The sequence below is a fragment of the Mesoplodon densirostris genome, chromosome 1 (assembly GCF_025265405.1).
Source record: "Mesoplodon densirostris isolate mMesDen1 chromosome 1, mMesDen1 primary haplotype, whole genome shotgun sequence".
NCBI lineage: Eukaryota > Metazoa > Chordata > Mammalia > Artiodactyla > Ziphiidae > Mesoplodon > Mesoplodon densirostris.
The window spans coordinates 209,093,970-209,117,088 of NC_082661.1; the positions used below are offsets into that span (position 1 = coordinate 209,093,970).

At 40.7% G+C, this 23,119-nt stretch overlaps 1 protein-coding gene and 1 pseudogene across 2 annotated transcripts; both read left to right on the top strand.

The window, feature by feature from the left end:
* Nucleotides 1-304: 304 nt before the first annotated feature.
* On the top strand, nt 305-5,133 carry LOC132488989 (uncharacterized; annotated as a pseudogene).
* A 12,356-nt stretch (nt 5,134-17,489) lies between these two features.
* LOC132486545 (HMG box transcription factor BBX-like) lies at nt 17,490-20,225 on the top strand. 2 transcript variants are annotated; one of them, XM_060093886.1, is made up of 2 exons: nt 17,490-19,692; nt 19,783-20,225. In XM_060093886.1, the coding sequence occupies exons 1-2, from the start codon at nt 17,490-17,492 to the stop codon at nt 20,223-20,225; spliced, it is 2,646 nt and encodes an 881-aa protein (XP_059949869.1). The 2 variants fall into 2 exon arrangements, with proteins under 2 accessions (XP_059949869.1, XP_059949860.1); XM_060093877.1 differs by having other exon boundaries at nt 17,490-20,225.
* Nucleotides 20,226-23,119: the final 2,894 nt, after the last annotated feature.

Here is a 23,119-nt window from a genome sequence, read left to right on the forward strand (position 1 = left end):
TCGGGACAGGCCAAGCCTGAGGACAGTGAGTGTCACAGAAAAATAGAGACTTGTGGCTCCCGGAAATCTGAGAGGTCTTGCAAAGGTGCTCTTTATAAAACCCTGGTGTCTGAGGGTATGCTCACCTCTCTGCGAGCTAATGTTGGCAGAGGGAAACGAAGGTCAGGAAAAGGAAAGTCCTCTGATCATGAAGAGTGTTGGCATGAAGAAAGCTGGACATTTCACCAGAGTGGGACCAGTGGAAGCAAGAAGTTCAAGAAGACAAAGCCAAAGGAAGACTCTCTCCTTGGCTCAGCAAAGCTGGATGAAGAATTTGAAAAGAAATTCAACAGCCTCCCTCAGTATAGTCCTGTTACATTTGACCAGAAATGTGTACCTGTCCCAAGAAAAAAGAAGAAGACCGGACATATGTCCTCAGAACCGACCCAAACCAGCAAAGGTCCTTTCCAGTCTCAGAAAAAGAACTTATTCCACAAAATTGTCAGCAAATACAAGCACAAAAAGGAGAAGCCTAATGTTCCGGAAAAAGGAAGTGGGGATAAATGGTCAAACAAGCAACTCTTCTTGGCTGCCATTCACCCTACAGAAGCCATATTTTCAGAAGACAGAAACACCACAGAGCCTGCTTATAAGGTTACAAATGCCCCATCCATTCCCAACACTCCAGAGCCAACAAGGGCGCAAGAACCCTTGGTGGGCAGTCAAAAGAGAAAAGCAAGGAAAACCAAGATCACACACCTTGTCAGGACAGCAGATGGCCGGGTATCACCAGCAGGAGGTACTTTGGATGACAAACCAAATGAACACCTGCAGAGGAGTCTTGTTAAGGTGACCGAGACAGGCTGCAATGACGAATGCTCACACAACCGAGAGGCCACGGAGACGCAGAGCAGCACCCCGGAGATGCCCGCCGTGTCTGCGTTCTTCAGCCTCGCTGTGCCGGCCGAAGTGGCTGCCATGGAACATGCATAGAAGTCAGAGATCAACTCCGCTCCCCCATGATGGACAGCCAAAAGAAATGCCCCCGACTCCTGTACTTATTTCTTGCGCTGACCAGTGAAGCGCCCTTTAATTGTAAAACATTGTGCTTTACCTACTACCCTAGCCTTGTCTTTATTGAGAGATGCTAGTGAGTCCATGTGGTGGCAAATAGAGACAGCAAACAAGTGCTTGTTGCCCTACACGGCCCAGATTCACTTGAAGCAGAAGTTGGCACCCTGGGCCAGTTTGTTCTTTCAGAACCCAGAGTCTTTGAGGGTGATGTTGTCTGTCTGATAATGAGCAGAAATGGGATGATCCTAGAGCTTTGCTTTCTATGGAAGGCTTTTGATGGTAATAGGTGGTAACTTGGTAAAAGGCTGCCTTTACTGTAGCTCATCCAGCATCTCTTTTACCAACCAGAGAGTGTGAAACTAGTTTCACATATTACCTAGTTATTCTTTCAAAACAAAAACAAAAAGCAAAAAAACAAAAATTGACACACTGCACTAGTTATTATTAGATATTCTTAGTCTTTTTTGTACATGGAGGTTTATGTTCTAAGATGGTTTATATAATAGGCTATACCCACATTTACATTGTAGAATAATATTAAAAAGCCTCTTCCAGAGACTCCCAAACAGCACGGGCAGGCAGATGTACCGCTGTTAGCGGTGTATGCTCGGCCTTGTGGTCCATATATTCTGCACTTTTATATTTGCCACCAGAGTGGTAGTTTGCTGGCACAAAGAGAAAGAGAGAGAAGAAGAAAAATTACAGTTCTTACAAGCAGAATTTTTTTCTTAGCCTGGAGTGACCAAGAAGAATTTGCTTGGGTCCAATTGTGGCGAATATTTTCCCAGACAGGGGAAGAGTCCAGCAGATTACAGATTACTGATGTTTTCATGCCTTGAGGATTCTTTTATTTTTACACAAGGGTCTGAGTGACCAATGGATCGTTCATACAGACAAAAAAAGAAAAATAGTATTCAGAAGTGACCTTAGGATTACTTCACTATTCAGAACACATTGAAGACACACTCACTTTGTGTGGTCTTTGAGCTACAGCCCTTTTACATCCATCCCAGACAGACTGGACGGGTAGCAATTGCTATGCACAGCCTAATTGGCACTGCAGGTTTTTAGAGCCATTTTGAGTTTCTGTGGTTACGGAGGTATTGATGAGGGAGGTGTGCCTGACCAGAGTGGGACTCGCAGTTATAGATCCACCTGCAAGTTTCCTATTTCCTTTTCATGTTTTGTTGCTTTTGAACATAAAACCAACCATACATATGCCAGTGCAACTGGATTAACTGGCTTAGAACATTCAACATATTGACTCCATCACCTGACGTTCACAGTATCTTGTTTCTTAGCAACAGATGCAAAGTGATAAATCAAAATTAGTCTTCGGCTACAGATTTTACAGGGTATTTGTTCCATAGCACAAAGTATTTCCCCACTCTTGCATCACAGCACAAACTACCAAATTTTAAGTATTGGATTCCAGCAATAATTTTTACTGGTTTTCAAACTGGCGGAATTTTGATAGTGTTAGTTCAAGTTTGAAAGTTTTGAATTAGATCTCTAAATGGTGACAGTTTACAAGGTTTTATCTAGCTATCTTATTTATACTTGACTGAATTGTAATGATGATTTTTTTTCTCATCGTAATTTGACCTAATAGCCATACCAAAAAATGACTCTATTAGTACTGACTAGGTTTAGCTTTTCACGGTTGTAGATGTTACTTCAGTTTCGGTGCTGGAAAATATGTACAACATACTAACAGAATTGAAAAAGAACAGAGAGATTTGGGCTTTTTTTTTTTTCAAAGCAGGTAAAGAGGGCATCAGGGCATTGGAACGGTGTCCTCAAAAACGCATATTCCTTGTGGGCATGGAGGAAGAAGGAATTAGTAAGCAAGGTTAATCAGAGGCAGAAGCTTAGCCCCATTCACACAGAAATAAATCAGGTGAGCAACCCCAGATTTTAGCATGATATTTTTACTACGATGCTGTTGTATTAATATTTTCTAAATTTCGAAACACAAAGTGAATGTTTGAAAATTGCTGGGTCCCAGTGTTGGTGGCTGTTGGAGTTTCTGGACCACTTGCTAGCAGTGATTTAAAAATTGTAATTAGCTAAAATCAAAAAAAAAATAAAATCAACAACAAAAGTTGTTTGGTGCAGAACATGCACCTTGACAATGGCACTAACTTGTTATTCTCTAGAACATGTTAGAATAGGTCTATTTTTGCCAGTGCCCTCTCCTCCAGTCCTCTGATTACATTTCACTAGAGTTCCTTAACAGAGTGCTGTATATTCATGGGACCTTTCTTAAAAAGAAGCAAAACAAAAGATGACTTTTTTCTATGTGATTAATATATCTTACTTGATCTGCTTTTCCTAAACCTCAGTGGCTTTTCCTTTAGACAGGGGTCGGGGTGGAGGGCAACCTACTGGATACGACTGTTTTCAGGTACTTTAGAAAAAAAAACCCCACCTTTTTGTAGACATGCTTAATTTTTAAGCGGTTAGGCACTGAGAGTAGCAGAAATCCTGCAAAGCTCTATAGTCTTTTAGACACTCACCTTGTCATTTCTCTGAGTAATGTCTTGATTTCAAAAATAGTGCTTTTCTCATGCCCTGAATCCACTGGAGAGGGGTGTTGGTATTTTCAGGTAACAACATTTGTGAGCACAAATACTGCAGACCAACATGTAGTACCCTCCCCCATTTATCATTTTCATTTCACTTCTCTCATTCTTTTTTATTTTAGAAAATCATATTGCTATGGTGTGTACCTTAATCTGCCAGCAAACACCATCTACACTAACATTTGTCCCACAAGCATCCTCAAGAGAAAAAGTTGTTGCATCTTATATATATTTCAAGCAAACCAAAATATGATGCTCTTCTGCCTTTGTTTTATTCTAAATTGTTGTATCATATCTTTCTGAAACCATTCTGAATCTAGTTGAAATTCTCAATATTTATGCTTTTACCTTAATTTCTAGATTCAAACCTGTATATAAATCTTTGGAACAAAATTGTCCTAGCCCTTCTCTGTGTTGCTGGAAGTGGATGATTTAGTCTCAGATGGAGACACAGTACTGTTCCAGTTTTCTTTAGCCTTTTATTTATTTAGTTATTCTGGGTATTTTCCTATGTAATTTTGAAGTGTGTAGAGTATACTATAGTTACTGAAGCTGCAGCTCCAAGAAGCTGAGTGAAAGAGAGAAAATACTGTAAGACGCCCTTCTTAAGTGTTTATTTGTTTGGATAACTGTAATGAGGCCAGGAAAAGGCAAAAGGTCCCACAGCCACTTTGAAGACACAGATTCTTATCCCCAAACTAGGTTAGGTCCCAGATTTTAGATGAAAATGGTGAATTCTTTAAAGCCCTCTTTTTTAAAAGGATATATCATACCATTGTAATTCTGACAGTCTTTTCCCCCCCGAAAATATATTTATTTAATTCCGTCAGATGAGCTTTCTACCAGTGCCCCCTCAAAGCCATGCTCAACTCATTCCCACGTTATCACTGTTATTATAGTTCCTGCCATTCAAACTGCTGCCGAGAAAAAAAGTGATCGAACACTGTGAACAAAATGAAGCATCTGAACGGGTCTGGTTATTTAGAATCCAACTTGTGTAATCCCTGTCACTCTCTTATCAAGTCAGATGCTACTCTGCCTGAGTCATAGAAAATTTTGCTTGCACTCTGTAGTCCTTGGCTCATCCTCTGGAAATGTTTGCACCTATGTAAAATCTCAAGCAGATTATAAATCGATACAGCACTAGGAGTAAGCTGAAAACTGAATGACATGTTTTGTTTATAGAGTTCCGGGGGAGGGATGGGGAATATCAAGTAGCTCTGTTCCAAGTTTGGCATTTGGCATTAATGTGAAGCAGTGGGACCATGCTGCCTGTTAAACTACTGTATGAATCCTAAGTGTTCTGGAGACCAGCAGCTGGAGGCTGGAGGCCAGCATCCATACAGCAAAGGGGAAGCATCGCCGCTTCTTGGGGGAAAAGGAAGGAAGTCGTGCAAGGCCTGGAGTCATCATTTGTAAAGGGGAAGTCGGGGTGTACATGATGCTGTGAGAAGGTTCACCTTTGATTGCACTGCTCCACAGAGCCCTCAGATAAGGCCAGTCCTAATGGGCTACCTCGGCTTTAACGGTTAATTCCAGTAAGTCCTGTTTCAAAGGTTTGTCTTTTTTTGCTTCTACCGTCAGGGCCACTGTTTTCCACTGCAGTGTTTTGACTTCCCAAACCACCTTCTCCAGAGAGAACAATGTATTGCTGAAAATGGGCAGTAGAAGCAAATGCTCTTATTACATTTGACCTATAAAGTATTCAGAGTGACTGTTAGGTGGGAATTAAAATTTAGCTTTCCCCACATAGGATCTTGTTTTGCACCTTATAAAGAGTGTACTAATTGTTAATTAGGGGTTGCTTTTATTTAGACAAGCATTCCCAAAGAATTAGATTTGGATTTTGTGTTTCTTTGAGTTTGGGGATTTTTTATTTTACAGTTATCTTATTTAGATTGACTAACCTCATACTTACAATAAAAAAAGAAACAGTGGTTCAGTTCATCTTACCAGATATGTCTGGTGATGTATTCAGAGTCTGATGGACTGCTTTGCTTTTATATAGTTTGGAAGTGATAGTGAAGTTTATTATACCCCATATTAAATGACCTTGTCCTTTTCACTGGGGACATTATCTTACATTTTAGAAACAGAAGCAGCAAAAGAGTGAACAACAAGACAAGTACATTTGATTCCCCTCATACACGTCCATCTGTTTGTGCTACGCTTTCCTTAAAAATATCAATATACATTTTCTTCACACATACAAAAAGTTTCCTCTCCTGGCCAAATTTTATTTGTGGTGGTATGATTTATAATAATAACAGAAAAGAGGAAACCTTGTACTTAGAAGTTCGGTGGCCACTGTTTCCTTGTTGCAGTCAGTGGTCAAAATTGATCCTGCCCTGAAGTTGATCTTATTTATTTATTTATTTATTTATTTATTTATTTATTTATTTATTAGTTTCTGCTTAATAACAAAGTGAATCAGTCATACATATACATCTGTTCCCACATCCCTTCCCTCATGCATCTCCCTCCCTCCCACCCTCCCCATCCCACCCCTCCAGGCGGTCACAAAGCACCGAGCTGATCTCCCTGTGCTCTGCGGCTGCTTCCCACTATCTATCTACCTTACGTTTGGTAGTGTATATATGTCCATGCCTCTCTTTCGCTTTGTCACAGCTTACCCTTCCCCCTCCCCATATCCTCAAGTCCATTCTCAAGTTAGGTCTGTGTCTTTATGCCCGTTTTACCCCTAGGTTCTTCATGACATTTTTTAAAAAAATTCCATATATATGTGTTAGCATACGGTATTTGTCTTTCTCTTTCTGACTTACTTCACTCTGTATGACAGACTCTAGGTCTATCCACCTCATTACAAATAGCTCAGTTTTGTTTCTTTTTATGGCTGAGTAATATTCCATTGTATACATGTGCCACATCTTCTTTATCCATTCATCGGATGATGGACACTTAGGTTGTTTCTATCTCCGGGCTATTGTGAATAGAGCTGCAATGAACATTTTGGTACATGTCTCTTTTTGAATTATGGTTTTCTCAGGGTATATGCCTCGTAGTGGGATTGCTGGGTCATATGGTAGTTCTATTTTTAGTTTTTTAAGGAACCTCCATACTGTTCTCCATAGTGGCTGTACCAATTCACATTCCCACCAGCGGTGCAAGAGTGTTCCCTTTCTCCACACCCTCTCCAGCATTTATTGTTTCTAGATTTCTTGATGATGGCGATTCTGACTGGTGTGAGATGATATCTCATTGTAGTTTTGATTTGCATTTCTCTAATGATTAATGATGTTGAGCATCCTTTCATGTGTTTGTTGGCAGTCTGTATATCTTCTTTGGAGAAATGCCTATTTAAGTCTTCTGCCCATTTTTGGATTGGGTTGTTTGTTTTTTTGCTATTGAGCTGCATGAGCTGCTTATAAATTTTGGAGATTAATCCTTTGTCAGTTGCTTCATTTGCAAATATTTTCTCCCATGCTGAGGGTTGTCTTTTGGTCTTGTTTATGGTTTCCTTTGCTGTGCAAAAGCTTTGAAGTTTCATGAGGTCCCATTTGTTTATCTTTGTTTTTATTTCCATTTCTCTAGGAGGTGGGTCCAAAAGGATCTTGCTGTGATTTATGTCATAGAGTGTTCTGCCTATGTTTTCCTCTAAGAGTTTGATAGTTTCTGGCCTTACATTGAGGTCTTTAATCCATTTTGAGCTTATTTTTGTGTATGGTGTTAGGGAATGATCTAATCTCATACTTTTACATGTCCCTGTCCAGTTTTCCCAGCACCACTTATTGAAGAGGCTGTCCTTTCTCCACTGTACATTCCTGCCTCCTTTATCAAAGATAAGTTGACCATATGTGCATGGGTTGATCTCTGGGCTTTCTATCCCGTTCCATTGATCTATCTTTCTGTTTCTGTGCCAGTACCACACTGTCTTGATTACTGTAGCTTTGTAGTATAGTTTGAAGTCAGGGAGCCTGATTCCTCCAGCTCCGTTTTTCGTTCTCAAGATTGCTTTGGCTATTCGGGGTCTTTTTTTTTTCCAAACAAATTTTGAAATTTTTTGTTCTAGTTCTGTGAAAAATGCCACTGGTAGTTTGATAGGGATTGCATTGAATCTGTAGATTGCTTTGGGTAGTAGAGTCATTTTCACAATATTGATTCTTCCAATCCAGAAGCATGGTATATCTCTCCATCTATTTGTATCATCTTTAATCTCTTTCATCAGTGTCTTATAATTTTCTGCATACAGGTCTTTTGTCTCCTTAGGTAGGTTTATTCCTAGATATTTTATTCTTTTTGTTGCAGTGGTAAATGGGAGTGTTTCCTTGATTTCACTTTCAGATTTTTCATCATTAGTATATAGAAATGCCAGAGATTTCTGTGCATTAATTTTGTATCCTGCTACTTTACCAAATTCATTGATTAGCTCTAGTAGTTTTCTGGTAGCATCTTTAGGATTCTCTATGTATAGTATCATGTCATCTGCAAACAGTGACAGCTTTACTTCTTCTTTTCCCATTTGGATTCCTTTTATTTCCTTTTCTTCTCTGATTGCTGTGGCTAAAACTTCCAAAACTATGTTGAATAAGAGTACTACACTGTTTTGATTACTGTAGCTTTGTAGTATAGTCTGAAGTCAGGGAGCCTGATTCCTCCAGCTCCGTTTTTCGTTCTCAAGATTGCTTTGGCTATTCGGGGTCTTTTTTTTTTCCAAACAAATTTTGAAATTTTTTGTTCTAGTTCTGTGAAAAATGCCACTGGTAGTTTGATAGGGATTGCATTGAATCTGTAGATTGCTTTGGGTAGTAGAGTCATTTTCACAATATTGATTCTTCCAATCCAGAAGCATGGTATATCTCTCCATCTATTTGTATCATCTTTAATCTCTTTCATCAGTGTCTTATAATTTTCTGCATACAGGTCTTTTGTCTCCTTAGGTAGGTTTATTCCTAGATATTTTATTCTTTTTGTTGCAATGGTAAATGGGAGTGTTTTCTTGATTTCCTTTTCAGATGTTTCATCATTAGTGTACAGGAATGCCAGAGATTCCTGTGCATTAATTTTGTATCCTGCTACTTTACCAAATTCATTGATTAGCTCTAGTAGTTTTCTGGTAGCATCTTTAGGATTCTCTATGTATAGTATCATGTCATCTGCAAACAGTGACAGCTTTACTTCTTCTTTTCCGATTTGGATTCCTTTTATTTCCTTTTCTTCTCTGATTGCTGTGGCTAAAACTTCCAAAACTAGGTTGAATAAGAGTGGTGAGAGTGGGCAACCTTGTCTTGTTCTTGATCTTTGTGGAAATGGTTTCAGTTTTCCACCATTGAGGACAATGTTGGCTGTGGGTTTGTCATATATGGCCTTGATTAGGTTGAGGAAAGTTCCCTCTATGCCTACTTTCTGCAGTGTTTTTATCATAAATGGGTGTTGAATTTTGTCAAAAGCTTTCTCTGCATCTATTGAGAGGATCCTATGGTTTTTCTCCTTCAATTTGTTAATATGGTGTATCACATTGATTGATTTGCGTATATTGAGTAATCCTTGCATTCCTGGAATAAACCCCACTTGATCATGGTGTATGATCCTTTTAATGTGCTGTTGGATTCTGTTAGCTAGTCTTATGTTGAGGCTTTTTGCATCTATGTTCATCAGTGATATAGGCCTGTAGTTTTCTTTCTTTGGGACATCCTTGCCTGGTTTTGGTATCAAGGTGATGGTGACCTCGTAGAATGAGTTTGGGAGTGTTCCTTCCTCTGAAATTGTTTGGAAGAGTTTGAGAAGGATGGGTGTTAGCTCTTCTCTAAATGTTTGATCGAATTCGCCTGTGAAGCCATCTGGTCCTGGGCTTTTGTTTGTTGGAAGATTTTTAATCACAGTTTCAATTTCAGGGCTTGTGATTGGTCTATTCATATTTTCTATTTCTTCCTGATTCAGTCTTGGCAGGTTGTGCATTTCTAAGAATTTGTCCATTTCTTCCAGGTTGTCCATTTTATTGGCATAGAGTTGCTTGTAGTAATCTCTCATGATCTTTTGTATTTCTGCAGCGTGAGTTGTTACTTCTCCTTTTTCATTTCTAATTCTATTGATTTGAGTCTTCTCCCTTTTTTTCTTGATGAGTCTGGCTAATGGTCTGTCAATTCCTTAAGTTGATCTTTATGCACAGAATTAGTTACTGTGAACATTAGTACTCTTTCCAGAGATTTTCTAATAACTTGGGCCAGAACTGGTTACCGAGGAGCAAGGACCTAATTCCATGCCTCCACACCCTCCCACTGCACCGCACCACACGTCTTACCTCACAAGCTCTAACCTAAATCACAGAGGCACGCGTTTCGTGGACTAACCATCACATCCCCTGGCGGCCTCAGGGGAGTGCTCACGTCCACTGACACCTCCCTTTAGTGCGTCAGCTCGTAGCGGCAGAACTGGGGTGGGGGAGGTTTGTGATCTGGAGCTCAGCACATGCTCGGCAACATGTTTCTCATTTCCTTAGCATTCATGGCTTGCTCTCAGGAATCTGTCGAAAAGGAATAAAAACCACCTGAGAGTCCACATTACCAGATTATGAACTTTTCCCATAGGTTTGAATTGCTTACTTACCTATTATAAATTAACCACAGCTTCATTTGGCCACCAGGTCTTAAGTCTGTTGACAGTTTTCAGCATGACCGAATTGCTCATTTTTCTTGCTTTAATAAATTGGCTTGGTTCTCTTTAGAGTTGGTGTAAACGTGCCATGTAATAAATGATTTCCACTTAATGGTACAACAGAATTATTGCTTTCTTAGATGTATGTGTAGTAAAAGTCAATATACACGTTTATATAATTTCTTTCCTCAAAATCTTATACTTAATTTAATTTCTAAAAATTGCACATGTAAGTCATGTGTATAACATGCTAAAGTACTTTAACTGTGATCTTAAAACTGAATAAAAAATATTTAATAGAAAATCAGAATATTGGGCTTCCCTGGTGGCGCAGTGTTTGAGAGTCCACCTGCCGATGCAGGGGACGCGGGTTCGTGCCCCGGTCCGGGAAGATCCTACATGCCGCGGAGTGGCTGGGCCCGTGAGCCATGGCTGCTGAGCCTACGCGTCCGGAGCCCGTGCTCCACAACGGGAGAGGCCACAGCAGTGAGAGGCCCGCGTACCGCAAAAAAAAAAAAAAAAAAAAAAAAACTCAGAATATTTTAGTATTGCAAGAGTTCTGCAGCTCTTAATAGTTTGTAAATCCACTATCTCATTTGTAATTAACATTCTCAATTCTCTTACTCTATGCCTTTTTATAAGGGAATAGTTAAGACAACTTTCTTTGTTGAAAAGGGTATAAGGTATGACAAAGCCCTGAGATATTTCAGGAAATTGTATTTATTGAGAAACTGACCAAGAACCCACATTTTTCCCTGTTACTGTAAGAAGTCTCCAGAGAAAGATTTTCAAAGACTGTCAGTTCAGTATTCACTGGAAGAAGTCTGGCTATTTTGATCCCTAACTGAATTTACATAGATCATCTACATTTGAACATTCAGAGGTACTTAAGAACATTGCTTTTGTTCTGGACCATATGATGTATTTTAAAATTTAAAGTTGAAACATAACATATAGTGCTTCTTTGCAAATATGAGTCCAAATAAGAACAGAAATCAGTCACTGTAGAAAAACATGTAGCCCAACAGAAATCTTGACTGGGCAAGGAAGCTTCACCTACTTCACCTAGGGACGAACCCGCGTCCCCTGCATCGGCAGGCGGACTCTCAACCACTGCGCCACCAGGGAAGCCCTGAAAGGAATTTTTTATCCAAAGTTTATAATGAGTGTCTACAAATCAGTGAGAAAATTACAAATGCCCAGTTTAAAACTGGGCAAAAGATAAAGACAAGTTATTCACAGAGCAAACTGTATAAGTAATAAATCAACACATAAAAAAATGTTCAACCTCACTAGAAATCAGGGAAAAGCCAATTTAAACATGAGATCGTATTTTTAACTTCAAATTGGGGGGGAAAACCGAAAGAGGGAGTGTTGAGGAAGGATTTGGGAACCAGTTCTTTACATATAGTACTGATAAGGTTGTAAATTTCAGGGAAATTTGTGAAGGAACATTTCAAAAGTTTATACATCCAGCAGTTCTACTTCTATAAATCTTTCCTAGAGATATGTGTACCTGTGTGAAAATTTATATTTACAAAAAAATATTTTCTGCTGCGTTGTTGGCAATGACAAAAAATTAGAAGGAACCCAAATTCCCATCAATATGAGTGGTTAAATAACAGTAGAGCCATACTCTAGAATGCTCAGCTTCCAGTAACCAGAATAAGCTCGACCAATGTGCACTGATGTGAAAAATTTCCAAGATACATCTTAACCCCCTTGGTAGTATTCTTTTTTTTTTTTTTTAATTTAATTTATTTATTTTGGGCTGTGTTGGGTCTTCGTTTCTGTGCGTGGCTTTCTCTAGTTGCGGCGAGCGGGGGCCTCTCTTCACCACGGTGCGCGGGCCTCTCACTTTCGCGGCCTCTCTTGTTGTGGAACACAAGCTCCAGATGTGCAGGCTCAGTAGTTGTGGCCCACGGGCCTAGTTGCTCCACGGCATGTGGGATCCTCCCAGACCAGGGCTCGAACCCGTGTCCCCTGCATTGGCAGGCGGATTCTCAACCACTGCGCCACCAGGGAAGCCCCGGTAGTATTCTTCATATCTTAAAATGTGCATACCTATGACACATAAATTCCATGTCTAATTTTCTGTCCTACAAACCTACGAAAAGCTACAGACTTCTGATCAATATCCCCCAAACTATTGTCAATTGTAAGAAGTATGTCCAAAAGAAAAAAAAAGAATCAGAAATCTGTTCAAAACCAGCAGATTTTAAAGAACTTATTATCCCCTCACCCACCTCTGTTCTGCTATAGCAACACTGGAAGACTGCAACTAGGAAAGAGAGCAAGCCTAACTCCCACCTCAAATCTTGTCTCTCAACTACAGGGTATGATGAAGTCATTTAAAAAATATATTTAAAGGAGACTGAACCCTTAGGTGAAAGACCCCAATAAGTTATTTCCCTAAAATAGACAGTAAATAAAGACTTTGGAATGAGTTGCAGTGGAAAGATGTGAAATCTCTTTCTTTGGGTCTTCTTAAAATTATCACATTCCCACATATGTCTGCAGTGTTTTAAATATTTTCCATTTATGTAGTAAACATTGAAAGACAGAAAGACAGAGGTTATTTCCAGCTAGATGTTATCCTTTCCCCCCAATGGAACTATGCTTTCCTTTCTAGACACATGAGCTCTCCTTTTTCGAGTCTGAGATTGGAAGTTCTCATGGTTGAATTGTTAACACATTTATCTTTATTTGGGTTGAGTTTGATCCAGCTACTCTGAAGACTATGGTTTCTTCACTAAAAATTGCTTCCATTGTAGATTTATCACCTGGTTGGCAAACGCTGGATAACTTCAGGCACAAGAACATTACTCTGAACCTGGGTGTGGTCAGTGAGATAGAAACCAACATTATTTTTTCCTTCATGATATGAAATATACTCTATCTTTACTCCCAGGGTTTTGTCCAAAAAACTCATAACACATAAATTGACTCTGCCCTTCAGACTCCCATGTTCTCCTCCAGTCTACACAGCAAAGTCTAAGTTCAATGACACCAAGACTGATGCCAAATTTCAAAAAACGAGAGCACCCTCCATTTCTGCTAGTGCCAGGTGTGTTGTTCCAGGTGCACAGAAGTATCTTAAAAAGTCTTAGTAAATCTCATTCTACAATAAATAATTACTCAACAAGTTCTCTCTGGACCAGGGTATACTAAGCCAGTGTCTGCTTTCTATTGCAGGCGAAGAAGTTTGTGGTCTTTCATGGAGCTTCCGTTTACCAACCTGGAAATGGCATTCATTTTATTGGCTTTTGTTATCTTTTCCCTCTTGGTTCTGGCTTCCATCTACACTGACCCGGATGAGAGGAATGAAGGTAAACAGAGAGAGCTCTTCATAAGAGTCCCCGTTTCCTTTCCCCACCCAATCATCTTTCTTTGATTTGGTTTAGTTTCTATTCTGTATGTGAGAATGAGTTTGTTTTGGGGTGTGCTGTGTGTGTGTGTGTGTATGAGAGAAGGGAGACAGAGAGACAGAGAAAGAGAGTTTTATTAAATAGCCTGAAATATCTACTGTGGCATTTTACCATTATTTATTAAGAGAGGTTTGGAAATGGAAACGATTATTCACATGACTTTTAATCCCAGAATTTTGCAGGTCTTATGCCCTGAATTTTATATCTATATCTATATCTATATCTATATCTCTCTATATATGTATATGTATATATATAATTTTTCTTTCACCATCCTCCCATCACTGCCCCTCATCCCTGTCCCCCATCAGAAACTTAAAATGTGCAAAAAGCACAATATCTTTCAAAGTCATTAAAGGTAATTTTCACAGGCTAAATGCAAGTTCACAAGAAACAAATTCCATTATCGTATACATATATAGTGTGTGGAGGTGTGTGCTTTTGTTCAACTATAAATAAGAAGGAAAAGAATTAAAGGTTTTTTCCTAATGAGCTCTTGTCAAAGCCCAAACTTTCAAAAAAAATGTAGAAGCGTTTAAAAAACTCAACACCACATGTTTGCTTATTGCCAGTCATAACAATTATTAGCAATAATATGTAATTTAAATGGCAGTTCTTGGTATTTCACTGTAGTTCAGGTCCTACCAAATTTCACACAAAATTAATGGTGACTGACCATTTTTGAGGGCAAAAATTATATATGTATATATATATACATATATATATATATATATATATATACACACACACATATATATATATATATGTATATATATATATGGCATATGGTAAGGAAATAATATATTTTTGTAGAGAATAAGATAAAATCATAAAAAGAAAACTGTGCTTCCTAAAATTGTGATACCTCTCCATGAATTTTTGGCTGTGAAAGAAGTGCTCTCTGTAAAAGACAATAGTATTCTCTGTCTTATAAACATACTACACTTACAGAAGTAGAAAACAAGAAGCCACAGTAAACAGACATTTAATTTCTGCAGACATGAAGATTGGGAAGCATAACTGGAGTCCGTAAAGTCTTTTCCATGCTCCATATTGTTTTAGTTTAAAATGGGTTTGGCTGAAAGAAAGAGTAAGAGCAAAATTGCAGTTACTTTAACTAGATGATAATGTCTTTCTCTCACACATAAAGGAAGCCTGGGGGTAGAAGTTCCCTTCTGACACGACTCCCTGGTATCCTGGACCCAGGCCACACTGTCTTGGTTCCCTCCCATCTCCTATGGCAGCTCCCATGTCCAGCACTGACCCAGCTGGCCCATCTTCCACTATCATCTATGCATGCCTGTCAGCAAGAAGAAGCAAGAGGGCACACCTCTGTCTTTTAAGAGCGCTCCCAGAACCTACACTCACCACTTCCCTTTGGCCAGAATTTAGTCCACGGACATCCCGAAAGGAAAGCTGGGAAATGTCATAGTTATTCTGGGAGGCGTGTGTGGAGCAAAAACTTTGGGTTTTGTTCCTAAAGGAAGAGGGGTACAACCAGCAGTGTCTGCCAGACCCGTAGACTCCTAACCATGCATTCACTACTGGGCTGGTAGTCATGAAATTGGGGAATATTTGAGCTAGAAGGAATGTTAAGAGAGCATCTGATTTACTGATGCTTAACCAGAACTGAATATCAGAAAGGCACCTCATACTTGGGGCCCATCACAAACCCAGCAAATACGCATTTCTGGGTGTCCCACCTGGCCACGTGTCTTTACACAAGATCCCCTACCCCCACCCCCATTTTTCTAGCTTTCTTCTCTGGTTAAGAAGCATTGACCAACTATTCATGTTTCAGATGTGACAACAGAGACCCACAAATGTTTAGTGAGTTTCTCAGGGGCTCAGTTAATTAGCAGAAGAGCCAAAACTAGAGCACAGACTCCCCGTTGCAGGTTCCTGCCCCCTCTCTGCACTCCCATGACTCCTGAGTTATGATCCATGGACACAGAGAGCCAGAAGACTGGGCCAGTCATAGACATTGACCTTTCCTTTACACTTCTGTATTCCGTTTTTCATAAGTTCCTTTTTCTTCTGCTCTATTCCTCCTATATCTGAGGTCTACTTTCCAAGCTAAAGCAATTCCTCCATTTGAATACTGTTCACTAACAGAACTAGACCCAGCTGCCCAAGAATTCTCATCGAAGAACACCCTTGCTTCCCTTCGTGACCACCAGGTCGGTGCCAAGCACAATTTTGCATGAAAGTACAAAATGTATACACTTTCCTAAATGTGGTAAGACCCAGGAGTAAAACCCACCTTCATTAAAATTGCAGGGCTATTTTCATCTCCTTTCTGGCACAAGCAGAGAATTGCAGGAGCCACAAAAATAAACTTAAGAGAGGCAGATTTAATTTCACATGTGTATTTAAAATCTGATAGACTCAGCTATGGGCAATGGAGAATCTAAATCTGAATGGGACTCAGCTCCTATGTCAGGGAGCTGATTGTCTCATGGAGGATTCAGTTGTATAACCAGAGCAGACCCAGTGAATGGGCTACCAGAGTTTTCAACTAAGGAGGATGGGGTCAGAACGGAAGCTCTTCCTTGGGGGTATTGCGGTGGGCTTCACGGAAGAGGTGGCCACCCTGATGCAGGTGATATTGACAGAGTAGGGTGGGTGGGGTGCATTCTAACTAAGAATACAGCTTAAGGAAAATTACCTGACCGAAAAAAATGAAATGTATATGAGGAAAAATCAGCTATGGTTTGGAATGTACCTTAAGTCCAACAAGGAATTGAACAGAACTGATCATTGGCCAGAATCTTCTCAAGTCCTTCAGAGGTCAGAAGACGAACAAAGCATTTTAACAGGGAGTCTCTTAAACTTAAGAGATGGGTGCCTCTGACCTCAGCCTCCCACGTGAGAGCAAAGGCTCTCAAGCTCTAACTTGCACATAAGTCACCTAGAGATTTTATGAAAAAGTAGACTACTGTTCAGTAGGTCTGGGTGGGACCTGAGATTCTGCATTTCTAAGAAGCTTCCAGGTGACGACCATGGTCTAGAAGACGAGCCCAGCCACAGATGTGACGCTTGCAGGCCCCAGGGGGCCAAGCTCATCTGTGTGCAGCAGGGGAGGTGGGAGCTTGGCTACGTGGCTGGGCGTCCATGTTCCGTCCCGTAAGCAAGGCCCTACAGGACACGGGGCAGACCCAGAGCTGCAGGGCAGGGCCTCAGCCTCCAGCACAGCGCAGTCTTGCCTCAGGTCCTAACGTGTCAGGAGTGGGTGGATTAAGGTTTAAGAAAATATTTTATATGTTTAGAAGAGTTGAGAGTCATTCTTATTTTTTTAGGGAAGAAATTGTATTTAATTAGATTAATTAATTCATCATTTAAGTTGAAGTATAGTTGATTTACAATGTTGTGTTAGTTTTAGGTGAACAGCACAGTGATTCATATATATATATTCTTCTTCAGATTCTTTTCCATTATAGGTTATTACAAAATATTGAGTATAGTTCCCTGTGCTATAGAGTAGGTCCTTAGTGGTTATGAGAGTCACTCTTTAAACAGCAGAATCTTGGAGTGTACAGTGAAGGCAGGCCGAGTGGCTCTGCGAGCTCCTCTCTCTCCACTTTCCCATAGAGAAGCCCTGACTGGCCGCTGAGGGCGAGCCACACACACGCCCTCGCGCCCGGCGAACCCGCGCGGTCACTATCATATGACACAGGCTTTGCCGCAGTTCATCTTCCTCCCTGTGTACTTTCCGTTTGCCTTCCTGGAATTCTGCTGCATCACAGAAGCTGGAAGTTCTGATGTTCCATTGAACTCACGATGGAAAGTCTTGACTTGACCGGTCAGAGTAATGAAAGGCAGTCATAGAAATAAAGGTTATTCCGCAGAAGGAGAAGGAGCTGGAAAACGACCAAAACGAAAGTGCCTTCAGTGGCATCCATTGCTAGCAAAGAAACTTCTTGACTTTTCAGAAGAGGAAGAAGAGGAAGACGAAGAGGAGGATATTGATAAGGTTCAACTTCTTGGGGCCGCTGGTCTAGAGCAAGATGGTGAAACTGAAGATGATGAATCACCAGAACAGCGAGCCCGGAGACCAATGAATGCATTTCTCTTATTTTGCAAACGTCATCGCTCTCTTGTACGTCAGGAACACAGGAACAGGCTTGATAACCGAGGTGCTACCAAGATACTAGCTGATTGGTGGGCTGTTCTCGATCCAAAGGAAAAGCAGAAATACACAGACATGGCCAAGGAGTATAAACATGCATTTATGAAAGCAAATCCTGGCTACAAATGGTGTGCTACCACAAACAAGCCTGTGAAATCCCCAACATCCACTGTCAATCCACGGGAGAAACTATGGGCCTTCCCATCTGACTCTTCAAGAGCCTTGCCAAGCCCCAAGAAAACAAAGCCTGAAGAAATGCCTCAGCTTAACTTTGGGATGGCTGATCCTACTCAAATGGGAGGCCTGAGCATGCTGCTTTTAGCTGGAGAACATGTTCTTGGTACACCAGAGATATCCTCTGGCACTTGCAGGCCTGATGTTTCGGAATCCTCTGAATTGCGTCAGGAGTCACCATTATTTCAGTTTGCCGAGATATCTTCAGGTACCTCCCACCCTGATGTTCCGTCAAAACAATGTCAAGCATCAGCCTTGTTTCAGTTTGCAGAGATCTGTTCGAAGACTTCACAGTTGGGCGGTGCTGAACCTGTAAAACGCTGTGGAGAGTCTGCACTCTTTCAACTGGCAGAGATGTGCCTGGCATCAGAGGGGGTGAAAATGGAAGAATCAAAGCTAATAAAAGCCAAAGAATCAGATGGCGGAAGAATTCAAGAACTGGAGAAGGGCAAGGAAGAAAGAGAAATGAAAATGGAGAAAATAGATGAAGCCAGGTTCCAGAAAGAAGCAGAATTTGAAAAATCAGCTAAGGAAAATGTAAGAGATTCTAAGGAATTAAGAAATTTTGAGGAGCTGCGAATGGATGATATAATGGGTATAAAAATGGAAGCTCCTAAAGCAATTAAAAAGGAAGAATTAGAGGAAGATCAAAAATGTAGTCACTTCCCTGATTTTTCTTACTCTGGCAGTAGCAAGATAATAATAAGCGATGTTCCCAGTAGGAAGGATCACATGTGCCATCCTCATGGCATTAGGATCATCGAGATTCCCACAGCGTTAAGCAAACCAGAAAAGCTAAAAAAGGAAAAGAAGAAAACCAAAATGGATCGACAGGGAAATGATAAATCCACACCCAAGAAGACTTGCAAAAAGAGGCAGTCCTCGGAATCTGATATCGAGAGTGTCATGTACACCATTGAAGCTGTTGCAAAGGGAGACTGGGGCATCGAGAAGCTTGGAGATACCCCTCGCAAGCAGGTGCATACATCCTCGAGTGGCAAGGGAAGCATTTTGGATGCCAAGCCACCAAAGAAGAAAGTGAAATCAAGAGAGAAGAAAATGTCAAAGGAGAGATCCTCAGACACCACCCAAGAGTCAAGACCTCAAGATTTTATCAGTATTTCTGCCAGCAAGAACATTTCTGGTGAGGTCCCAGAGGGTATAAAAGCAGAACCTTTGACCCCTACGGAGGATGCATTACCACCCAGTCTATCGGGACAGGCCAAGCCTGAGGACAGTGAGTGTCACAGAAAAATAGAGACTTGTGGCTCCCGGAAATCTGAGAGGTCTTGCAAAGGTGCTCTTTATAAAACCCTGGTGTCTGAGGGTATGCTCACCTCTCTGCGAGCTAATGTTGGCAGAGGGAAACGAAGGTCAGGAAAAGGAAAGTCCTCTGATCGTGAAGAGTGTTGGCATGAAGAAAGCTGGACATTTCACCAGAGTGGGACCAGTGGAAGCAAGAAGTTCAAGAAGACAAAGCCAAAGGAAGACTCTCTCCTTGGCTCAGCAAAGCTGGATGAAGAATTTGAAAAGAAATTCAACAGCCTCCCTCAGTATAGTCCTGTTACATTTGACCAGAAATGTGTACCTGTCCCAAGAAAAAAGAAGAAGACCGGACATATGTCCTCAGAACCGACCCAAACCAGCAAAGGTCCTTTCCAGTCTCAGAAAAAGAACTTATTCCACAAAATTGTCAGCAAATACAAGCACAAAAAGGAGAAGCCTAATGTTCCGGAAAAAGGAAGTGGGGATAAATGGTCAAACAAGCAACTCTTCTTGGCTGCCATTCACCCTACAGAAGCCATATTTTCAGAAGACAGAAACACCACAGAGCCTGCTTATAAGGTTACAAATGCCCCATCCATTCCCAACACTCCAGAGCCAACAAGGGCGCAAGAACCCTTGGTGGGCAGTCAAAAGAGAAAAGCAAGGAAAACCAAGATCACACACCTTGTCAGGACAGCAGATGGCCGGGTATCACCAGCAGGAGGTACTTTGGATGACAAACCAAAGGAACACCTGCAGAGGAGTCTTGTTAAGGTGACTGAGACAGGCTGCAATGACGAATGCTCACACAACCGAGAGGCCACGGAGACGCGGAGCAGCACCCCGGAGATGCCCGCCGTGTCTGCGTTCTTCAGCCTCGCTGTGCCGGCCGAAGTGGCTGCCATGGAACATGCATAGAAGTCAGAGATCAACTCCGCTCCCCCATGATGGACAGCCAAAAGAAATGCCCCCGACTCCTGTACTTATTTCTTGCGCTGACCAGTGAAGCGCCCTTTAATTGTAAAACATTGTGCTTTACCTACTACCCTAGCCTTGTCTTTATTGAGAGATGCTAGTGAGTCCATGTGGTGGCAGATAGAGACAGCAAACAAGTGCTTGTTGCCCTACACGGCCCAGATTCACTTGAAGCAGAAGTTGGCACCCTGGGCCAGTTTGTTCTTTCAGAACCCAGAGTCTTTGAGGGTGATGTTGTCTGTCTGATAATGAGCAGAAATGGGATGATCCTAGAGCTTTGCTTTCTATGGAAGGCTTTTGATGGTAATAGGTGGTAACTTGGTAAAAGGCTGCCTTTACTGTAGCTCATCCAGCATCTCTTTTACCAACCAGAGAGTGTGAAACTAGTTTCATATATTACCTAGCTATTCTTTCAAAACAAAAACCAAAAGCAAAAAAACAAAAACTGACACACTGCACTAGTTATTATTAGATATTCTTAGTCTTTTTTGTACATGGAGGTTTATGTTCTAAGATGGTTTATATAATAGGCTATACCTACATTTACATTGTAGAATAATATTAAAAAGCCTCTTCCAGAGACTCCCAAACAGCACGGGCAGGCAGATGTACCGCTGTTAGCGGTGTATGCTCGGCCTTGTGGTCCATATATTCTGCACTTTTATATTTGCCACCAGAGTGGTAGTTTGCTGGCACAAAGAGAAAGAGAGAGAAGAAGAAAAATTACAGTTCTTACAAGCAGAATTTTTTTCTTAGCCTTGAGTGACCAAGAAGAATTTGCTTGGGTCCAGTTGTGGCGAATATTTTCCCAGACAGAGGAAGAGTCCAGCAGATTACAGATTACTGATGTTTTCATGCCTTGAGGATTCTTTTATTTTTACACAAGGGTCTGCGTGACCAATGGATCGTTCATACAGACAAAAAAAGAAAAATAGTATTCAGAAGTGACCTTAGGATTACTTCACTATTCAGAACACATTGAAGACACACTCACTTTGTGTGGTCTTTGAGCTACAGCCCTTTTACATCCACCCCAGACAGACTGGACGGGTAGCAATTGCTATGCACAGCCTAATTGGCACTGCAGGTTTTTAGAGCCATTTTGAGTTTCTGTGGTTACGGAGGTATTGATGAGGGAGGTGTGCCTGACCAGAGTGGGACTCGCAGTTATAGATCCACCTGCAAGTTTCCTGTTTCCTTTTCATGTTTTGTTGCTTTTGAACATAAAACCAACCATACATATGCCAGTGCAACTGGATTAACTGGCTTAGAACATTCAACATATTGACTCCATCACCTGACGTTCACAGTATCTTGTTTCTTAGCAACAGATGCAAAGTGATAAATCAAAATTCGTCGGCGGCTACAGATTTTACAGGGTATTTGTTCCATAGCACAAAGTATTTCCCCACTCTTGCATCACAGCACAAACTACCAACTTTTAAGTATTGGATTCCAGCAATAATTTTTACTGGTTTTCAAACTGGCGGAATTTTGATAGTGTTAGTTCAAGTTTGAAACTTTTGAATTAGATCTCTAAATGGTGACAGTTTACAAGGTTTTATCTAGCTATCTTATTTATACTTGACTGAATTGTAATGATGATTTTTTTTCTCATCGTAATTTGACCTAATAGCCATACCAAAAAATGACTCTATTAGTACTGACTAGGTTTAGCTTTTCACGGTTGTAGATGTTACTTCAGTTTCGGTGCTGGAAAATATGTACAACATACTAACAGAATTGAAAAAGAACAGAGAGATTTGGGCTTTTGTTTTTTTCAAAGCAGGTAAAGAGGGCATCAGGGCATTGGAACGGTGTCCTCAAAAATGCATATTCCTTGTGGGCATGGAGGAAGAAGGAATTAGTAAGCAAGGTTAATCAGAGGCAGAAGCTTAGCCCCATTCACACAGAAATAAATCAGGTGAGCAACCCCAGATTTTAGCATGATATTTTTACTACGATGCTGTTGTATTAATATTTTCTAAATTTCGAAACACAAAGTGAATGTTTGAAAATTGCTGGGTCCCAGTGTTGGTGGCTGTTGGAGTTTCTGGACCACTTGCTAGCAGTGATTTAAAAATTGTAATTAGCTAAAATCCAAAAAAATAAAAAATAAAATCAACAACAAAAGTTGTTTGGTGCAGAACATGCACCTTGACAATGGCACTAACTTGTTATTCTCTAGAACATGTTAGAATAGGTCTATTTTTGCCAGTGCCCTCTCCTCCAGTCCTCTGATTACATTTCACTAGAGTTCCTTAACAGAGTGCTGTATATTCATGGGACCTTTCTTAAAAAGAAGCAAAACAAAAGATGACTTTTTTCTATGTGATTAATATATCTTACTTGATCTGCTTTTCCTAAACCTCAGTGGCTTTTCCCTTAGGCAGGGGTCGGGGTGGAGGGCGACCTACTGGATACGACTGTTTTCAGGTACTTTAGAAAAAAAAAAAACCCACCTTTTTGTAGACATGCTTAATTTTTAAGCGGTTAGGCACTGAGAGTAGCAGAAATCCTGCAAAGTTCTATAGTCTTTTAGACACTCACCTTGTCATTTCTCTGAGTAATGTCTTGATTTCAAAAATAGTGCTTTTCTCATGCCCTGAATCCACTGGAGAGGGGTGTTGGTATTTTCAGGTAACAACATTTGTGAGCACAAGTATTGCAGACCAACATGTAGTACCCTCCCCCATTTATCATTTTCATTTCACTTCTCTCATTCTTTTTTATTTTAGAAAATCATATTGCTATGGTGTGTACCTTAATCTGCCAGCAAACACCATCTACACTAACATTTGTCCCACAAGCATCCTCAAGAGAAAAAGTTGTTGCAC

Coding starts and splice junctions, on each gene's coding strand:
- LOC132486545 (XM_060093877.1), top strand. CDS start 17,490: ATGAAAGGCAGTCATAGAAATAAAGGTTATTCCGCAGAAGGAGAAGGA.